The 8,630-nt window shown below is 43.8% G+C and overlaps 1 protein-coding gene across 2 annotated transcripts in view; it reads left to right on the top strand.

The window, feature by feature from the left end:
• The window catches only part of LOC149452843 (uncharacterized), a 131,400-nt gene extending 129,571 nt beyond the window's left edge, over positions 1-1,829 (top strand). For both annotated transcript variants that reach the window (XM_089688940.1, XM_089688941.1), the window contains exon 20: positions 126-1,829. In XM_089688940.1, the coding sequence (XP_089545066.1) occupies positions 126-1,477 (1,352 nt within the window). In that variant the 3' untranslated portion in view covers positions 1,478-1,829. The remainder of the gene's footprint in view (positions 1-125) is intronic.
• The last annotated feature ends 6,801 nt before the right edge of the window (positions 1,830-8,630 follow it).

The following is an 8,630-nucleotide window of genomic DNA, read 5'->3' on the forward strand; positions in this document are numbered from 1 at the left end:
CATAGTAGCCAGAAAACTAGCATCTTCAGTAGTGGCAGCCTTCATGTTTCTCTCATGCTAGGTTATATTGTTAGGAATAATATCAATTTCACTTCCATTAATATATGTTTTTTTTTATCTTGTAGATGATTCACAAGGTTCTTCATCTCAAGGACCTCCGACAGATAATTCTACAGGCCCATCCCAGGGTCTTCCTGGCCCACCTCAAGCTCCTCCAAACCAGCAACATGGCCCATCACAGGGGCCTCCAGGTTTACTGCAAGGTCACCCACACTCTGCACATGGTCCACCTCAAGGTCTTCCAGGTCCACCACAGGCTCCACCTCAAGGCCCACGTCCAGGACCACCTCAAGGGCCCCAAACAGGGCCATACCAGGGGCCTGCACATGGAGCACCAGGCCCTATTCCTGGGTTGCAAAGCCCTTCAACAGGCCTTCTAGGAGCTAGACCTGGATTAATACCGCTTCAAAGACCACCTGGAGTTCCCCCACCTCACATGCAAAGATTCCCTGGAATGCCACACCGCCAAATGCCACCTCATATGGTTCACAGAGGTCCTCCTGGGCCAGGTAGTTATGGAATACCACCACCTCATGGTATGAGAGGCCCTTATCCACCACAAGGCCATTTTGGAAGAGGAGGACCACCGGGTGGTCCTGAAGATAGAGAAGGCAGACCATTTAGAAATGAAAGACGTGGGTTTAATCCAGAACGAGGTGAAAGGCATGGGTTTAATCCAGAAAGAGGTGACAGACATGGGTTTAACCCTGACCGAAATGATCGGCATCTGTTTAATCCTGAGCCAGAGGAGGAATTTGAGGTTGAAATGGATGAGGCGCCTGAATTTAACCCTGAGATGGAAGAGGAAGAAGAATTTGATCCTGAGATGGATGAGGAACAAGGTTTCAATCCTGACAGGCAGGGTTTCAATCCTGACAGGCCAGGCTTCCGTCCTGACAGGCCAGGGTTTCACCCTGACAGGCCAGGCTTTAATCCAGAAAGGCCAGGTTTTAATCCAGAAAGGCCAGGCTTCCACCCAGATAGGAATGAAAGGCAAGGCTTTCATCCTGAAAGAGAAAGATTTGGAAGAAGGTCTTTTGGAAATCGTAATGAAGATGATCGAGAACACTTTGGTGGCCGCTTTGAAGACCATGAGAGAGCAGGCCGTGGAAGAAGGAACTGGGGCCGAGGAAGTCCAGACCGTGACAGACACAGGGAACCTGAAGGAAGGAGCAGGTGGTCTGGGGGACGAGAAAGGGAACCTCGCAGACCTCTTCTAGATTTCCCCGATAATCGTAAACATGGTATGACTGAAAACCATGAGCCTCCAAGTGCTAAAATAGAGCCCAGAGAGCCTGCTCCAGACGCCGGCAAAGAAAAGCCTGAAGCTTCTGAGAAAAAACCCACTGAAGACAAGACCCCTAAAGCGTCATCACCGGCTGATAAAACAGAAAAGGATTCTGCTTCTAAATCCTAAAATGCACGTTAACATTTTGCCACCATAAACTTTTGTTGAGTAGAGCTGTGGAGTTGTACATTATGCTGTAAAATATTTGCTTCCGCTTTTTGACCTCTCGTTCTAGTTTCTGAAGAACTGTAAACTAATTGGCTTTCTTTCTATTTAAAATGGTTACGAAATACAATACCATCGTATTAAAAGAACAAATAATGAGCCTCCCATGGTTTGCTGTAACTTTTTGAGTAAGTAATTTAAAAAGATTACAGCTTGTCCTTTTTTTTTCGTTTTGTTTTTACTGGGGGAAGAAGCACCTTTAAAGTCTTGAAAATATTAGAGGTGTTTTTTTAATAAACTCTATTTTCGTAACAAATATTTGTGTGATGTTCTTACAGTCAAGAAGATTGAGTTAAGGAAAGCTCCCACACTCTGACATGCCTGTAAATATATCAAAATATCTAAAGCCCCATTATTTTTTTTTTGTTTTGGATGAAGTAGAGAAGAGTTAAAACCCCTGTGTTTGTCACAATGAACATGACGAAAAAAAAACCAGTATGAGAAAATCCCGTTAGCCCAATACTCACCATAACAAGTGTCCCAGCTATTACTTTTCCAATGACAGCTCTACATTTTGAATTTCCCCCCACACAAAAAAAATCTTAGATTCCTCCATTCTTGCTATACAGTGCAGGTGGACTAGTTTCCCGCTCTGGCTATTGTATTTTGACAGCTGGGTGCTGGAATAGTGGCCGCATCTGACTGGATGCAGCTGCTGTTTTACTGACCACTTTCTGTCCAGATCCTTCAATTTTTTTTTTTTTTTTGAAGAATGCTGGGCAGAAGGGGGTCAACAGGGCCACCCAGCAAGTTAATTTCAGATGGTTCATCATCATTAAGTCTATAAAGAGTACCAATCACTGCTGGGCGTATGCACAAATCCAGTTACTCAATTTTAAACTAATTGTGTAGTCTTATAAGAAATGTATACCGATCAGCTATAACATTATGACCATTGACAGGTGAAGTGAATAACATGGATTATTTCATTACATGGAAGGAAAACTGGTAAACCGGTGCCAGGGTCATGGGTGACCAAGGCTCATTGATGCACATGGAGATTGAAGGTTGGCTCGTGAAGTCTGATCCAATAGCTGAAACGGTAATACAGGTGTCAGAACACAGTTTTTTACAGTGTGGGGCTGCATAGCCACAAACCAGTCATTGACCCATGCTGACCTGTGTTCACAGCCAAAAGCGCCTAAAATGGGCATCATGTGGATAGCTGGGTGCATGCATGTTGCTTAACAGGAAAAGAGATTGCACAAAACATCACACTGCATCCTGGTGCAATGTTCTGCTGGGAAACCTAGGGTCCTGACATTCATGTGGATGCTACTTGGCACGTACCCTCAACCTAAAAAATTGTTGCTGACCAAGTACACCCCTTCATGGTAATGGTATTTTCTGATAGCAGTGGCCTATTTCAGCAGGTTAATGCACTCTGCCCCACTACAATAATGGCCTCCAAACTCTCCAGATCTCATTCCAATTGGACATCTGTGGTATGTGCTGGAAAAACAAGTCCAATCCATGGAGGTCCTTCCTCTCAACTTAGAGGACTTAAAGGATCTGCTACTGACTGCTTGGTTCCAGATACCTTGGCAAAGGTCTAGTGGAGTCCATGCCTTGAAGGAGTCAGGGCTGTTTAAACGGCAAAATGGGGACCTACTCAATATTAGGTGGGTGGTCATAATGTTAGAACTGATCGATATATTTTTGCTCTCTCGTTTATCCTAACTACACTAAACAGTGTTTAGCTTGAATGTAAGAGGTTACCTGAAGTTGACAGTAGTTGTCACCTAACTTAAAATATAATGCTGCTTTAGTTTTGGACAGAGTAGATAAGAGAAAAATCTCTCCTGTCTGTTTGGTTTTTTTTTTTACATTGCTGTCTGTGCCGTTGGGGGAAATTCTCTACACTTCCTGGAATGGAAACACAACAGGAAGTAAGTGGAAATCTCTCCAAAGGTGGACTGTCCTCTTAGCTAATAAAAAGCAATATAGTGAGCGCTTTAAGACATCAAAAAGCAGCTTGCATAAGATTAACCGCTGAAATCCTAAACGTGAATGATATAAAAAAAAAATGCAACGTTCATAGTAAAGTGCAATGGTGACATATAATGTGCAATCTTATGCGCTAAAAAGTGAACATATGAGTGATGTCTTTAATGAAGACAATGATTGGTAAAATGTGACATCATTCCATAGTGACACAACAATCAACAACCAATTTAATATATATAAAAAGTCTTTAAAATATTCAAATAAAATGCGCCAGTTTTCCCGGGAACTTGCGTCAATGGTAATATGTGCTCGTGACTTCAGTGATATGAAGAAAAAAGGGGTGTGCTTGCTCTCACCAGATGTATGTTAATAATGCGCATGTAATGTAAGGGCGTTAGTAGTCCTCTAGGGCCCGATGGATAAATGGCACTCCAATGGTACTGGAAACAACCTGGGGGAGACCTCCGGACCTCTCGGTAGACCCTCTTAGCGGATGGGGACTCCTCGCTGTTGTTAGTACCCAGTAGTAGATAGACTCAACAGGAACACCACCTGACTCCAATCACACACAGGGAGCGGGGCGGGGCTCGTGCATCTCCAGATGTCTACCGCTCCTCTGTGCTGTCAAAAGAGGATCGCCGAACACAGGGCTCCCCTCACCTATCATCCCGAGGACAGCATGTCGGTGGTCGGGCTGAAGAAACAATTCCACAAAGCCAGCCAGATGGTGTTCCTGTTTTTAAGATAAACATCTTAAGAGTTTCTAGTTGTCCTTTCAGCATTTGACCAAAAAGCTGGTGGGCCTTCTGATCTGTCAGGCAAAGCCACAACAGTGGTGTATATCAATCATCACAGAGGAGCCAGAGGTCTTGCTGAGGCAGAGCAGATCATTTCCTAGGCAGAACTTTGTGTTCCAGGCTTAGACAGCAGGCACTTTTCTCTCATCGGGCAGCTCATAAACCTAGGAAAGTGGTCTCTGTTTTGTAGACATGGGAACCCTACATGAAGACTCTATGGCTTCTAGATTCAAAAACTATCTGAATAGGTATCCAGGTGCAGAAGCAGTGGATGCTCTAGTGGAATTAGTACACCTTGATCTATGCCTTTCTTCACATTAAATATTTTCTTCATCTTCTCCATGGAACTGATATGGAGGACATTCCGGAGATCCTCTTTGCTGTAGATTGCTCAGATGCATGTGCTACGCCAACCTGGTAGACTTTTAGCTAATGCACTGTGTGCCCTGCCAGATGGTGCAGATCTGCTGGATCAAAGGTTGATTTGCCTTCTTGCTTTTCAGTTGCTGGCTTTATCAGGCTGACTGTTGAAGCCTAGGCTTTAAGGAACAGGGACATTTTGAGTCTGTGATTCCTACAATGGTCAAGGCTAGAAACCATTTCCTGTAAAGGCTATCATAAGCTGTACACTACTTCACTTCGTTTAAGTCTGGGAGCTTCTAACCAAGGACCTTCTCTGTGGGATGGCTTCCTCTCCTTCATGCAGTTGGTCTCTAAGCACCATCATGTCTTTGCATTTTCCATTACTCTACTTAATCAGGTTGCTTTTTATAGCGATCACCACTACGAAGAGAGGGATTTAACTGATGGCCTTCTCTTGTAATGTACCGTCAGGCCTTGCACAGAGACAAGGTGAATGTCCTCCTTGACAAAGGTAGTCTTTGACTTTTACCTTAACCAGGACAGTGTACGCCTATCACTTCCTTCAGCTTTTCAAAAGGAAATTTCCTTCTGTTGTCTTAGGTTGGCCGTACACTATACAATTTTCTTACAAATTTCCTTTAGATTTACCTTCAACTATGTAGTGCAAGGGCCTGCTTGATTGGATACAGTTGAAAGTATTGTTTAGATTTCACCTCATATTATGTTTTTTGGTAAATCTAAAGCAAAATTCTCAAGAAAATTGTATAATGTATGGCCAGCCTTAATGTGGTTCAAGCTCTCTAAGATTCTTTTGTCCGCCCCAGCTTCTTTTAGTGACTGGTTTCTTGTTTATCATGTGAGATAAGCCCTGGCTTTTTATTCCACTATCGATAGGTGGCTCAGACAGATCACCCATTCAGGTGATCAAGAATGGATGCTCCTCCTGTTTAAAGCAGTATTAATCCCAAAAGCAACATTTATTATATTGCAGCTTACCAGTTCTAAAGAGAGAGCCTAAAAAGAAAACAAATGCAGCCGCACATCTATTGCCATCTGGTGATTCAGCCAGCAAGTCCGTTTTTCAAAAGCACAATCTCTAGCAAAATAAATCAGGTAGAGATGAGACAAACTATTACCAGGGATGTGCTTACAATGATCAGATTTTATATATTTATGTAAAACCTTTATCGCAAAATGAAAACATTTGCTGTGAATGCTTAAAAAGTGTAAGCTGGAGTTTGACTTCAGTTTGATAGTGTATTTAAATCTGCCATTACATCTAACACTCCCCACCAATGACAATGCTGCTGCCCAGGGTGTCCCTGTGCTCCTTCATCCAGAGTGGGGACAGACCCTCTAATAATACAGGTGTGTTACTAGCCAGATCACCAGAAGAAACCGAATGCAGCCACCACATCTACTGGTGGGTAAGCTACAATATTACACTACATGTTTGCATTGTGTTTAATAGCATTTTAAGGCTTAGTCTAGAAGGGCTATGAGCACATCCTTGGCTTTTCAGCAGCAGGCTTGTTTCTTAGATTTGCAAGGCTGCCACCTCTTTTCCTCTTCACACATTCTCCAAGTTCTTAGTAGGTGGATGGTTCTGTTATCTTCAGGTGTAAAGTCCTTCAGGCAGCCATCCAGTTCCTTTTGGTACACTGGGCCGGGTAGCAGTTTGTCCTCCCCCTCAATGGATTGGATTTTTGTGTAATTAAGTGGATTTGTATTCAATGTAAAAGATTCTTGAGAATCTATTTTGGGTCATGGGTTTCACTACTCTGCTTATACCATGCTCTTGGTATATCCAGGGATGGGCTGCTTTTTTTTTTTTTGCCAGTGATCATTTGTTCCTTCACTGACTGAAAAGGTTTTTTGTTTTTTTAACTTGGCAAGTACCATTTTTTTTTTCGTCAATGCACTTGCAACATCAATCCTAAGGGTTTACTTGTTTTCATGAAATTGTTTTTTTTTGTAATAAGAATTTTAAACCCATATACAAACATATTTCACAGGTCTTCAACCATCACACATCTCTATAGTATTTATGTGACAATTGTGAGAATACAAAAAGCTGTATATCTGACAGTCCAAGGACCACCCCATATTTCTTCAGTCAAATAAGACTTTTGGTTTTGTATTCTGTCCTAACATAGGATCATGGTTTCGGAAGAATTCAGCCTGGGTTCACATCTGGGCAGGGGAGGGAATGTTACACCCTAAAAATGGGTGGAACATGCAACATTTCTATCGGTGAACTTATCCTTTAAGCATTGCCTAAAAGCAGACAAGGTGGGAGCTGACCAGACATACAGGGGGTGGGGAAGTCAGGAGGATGGGAGAAGGCATCAAGAGCACTGTAACGGAACCAACCCAGACTGCTCTTGAGTACTTCTGTTAGACTACCACTTCCCCAACAACAGACACCACAGCCAACCACACAAGACTAGATGACTTTATTTGAACACAGATACAAGATATATACACTCGGGACAATTCCCCCTCCCTACATAACAAGGCGGGCAATCTACATTTAGGTTCTCCATTGCCAAACACAAAATTATCTGTAAGGCTCTCCCACAGCAACCCAGGGCCACCAGAGTCCTATCCCTCCGCAGAGCATTCTGTTGTCTCCCCTAAATATTTCTGCACTGCATGCTATTGCAGAGCCCGTTATCGGTTGTCCAGCTCTATCTCCTGCTGGACCAGCCTGTCCAACTCAGTCACCAATTGCTCCTGGGGGGGGGGGGGGGGGGGGGGGGGGGGGGTCGATCGCTCTCCTAGGAATGGCATCCGTAACTCCCGTTGGTCCCCAGCCCATTCCCCTGGGGTTGGATAGCACTTGTATATACCAGCAACCTGGAGGACTCCACTCCAAAAGCACCACCCAAATCCACTGCCTGAGCTCCATGTACTCATCTGCAGACAGTCATGGGGTATGTTGCAAGAACAATCCACATAAGGCATGGGAACTCTGCTGCCAGGTCCATAGCTTCACTGGGGTGACCGACTTCTACTTTCCTGATTTTGAATCCTGCTGGTGGTTTGGACGTGTTCACAGCCAGAAAGCACAATCCCACCCCTTGCCACCAATATAACAGAACTGACTCAGACTGCATTTAAGTACTTCCATTAGACTACTGCTTTCCCATCCAAACACCGACAACAGACACCACAGTGGACCATACAAGACTAGACGGGCCATGAGGGAGGGCTGCTGGAGACATCCCCCCACTAAGCTACACATACATCCCATAATAATTTGCTCCCAAACCAGACAAACAATAGAATGGGATGCAGCCACATAACATTAAACAATCAACAACCCCCACCTCTCTCCTTAACATGTCTACACAGTCTGAGACAAAGCTCACACAATATTAGGACAGATCACCTTGTACCCCTAACAGGCACAGGGCGATTTACACATAAGATGGATACGGGGAGCCTAGACAGGTCTCCCCACCTCTCCAATGTGAGCTGGGTTCCATGGGCCCTCTACCCAAAGTGACTCACATCACAAGATGTCTTGGGAGAAGCAGAGTGGATGATGGCAGATGAGGTTGGTGATAGAGCTGGGGGCAGAGTTGCAGGTATGGCTCTGTATGTTGTGGAAGACAGTGAAGGAATTGATAGAGGGGCAGCAGGCACAGATTGGTTAGATAATCAGAATTCCTCATTCACAGAACTCTGCACTAACCCACCCCTAGTCATCTACACTCCACAGGACCAACCCTACATACAGTGATACCATGTGGTGTTTTTTTTTTTTCCTTTTTATTTGCTAAAGCAAATATTTTGTAGAAAGGGTTAAGACCTCTGACAGCAATATAAAACTTGGCAATCTCTGCTGGATAGATTAAATTAGTTATCACAAAATAGGAAAGAAGGAAAGTTATTCATACTCACTGCCACTAGAATCCCAATAGTCCTTAAAATGGAAGAAAACA

The sequence above is a fragment of the Staurois parvus genome, unplaced genomic scaffold (assembly GCF_062004578.1).
Source record: "Staurois parvus isolate SC_StPar_1 unplaced genomic scaffold, SC_StPar_1.0 ptg000461l, whole genome shotgun sequence".
In the NCBI taxonomy this organism is placed as follows: domain Eukaryota; kingdom Metazoa; phylum Chordata; class Amphibia; order Anura; family Ranidae; genus Staurois; species Staurois parvus.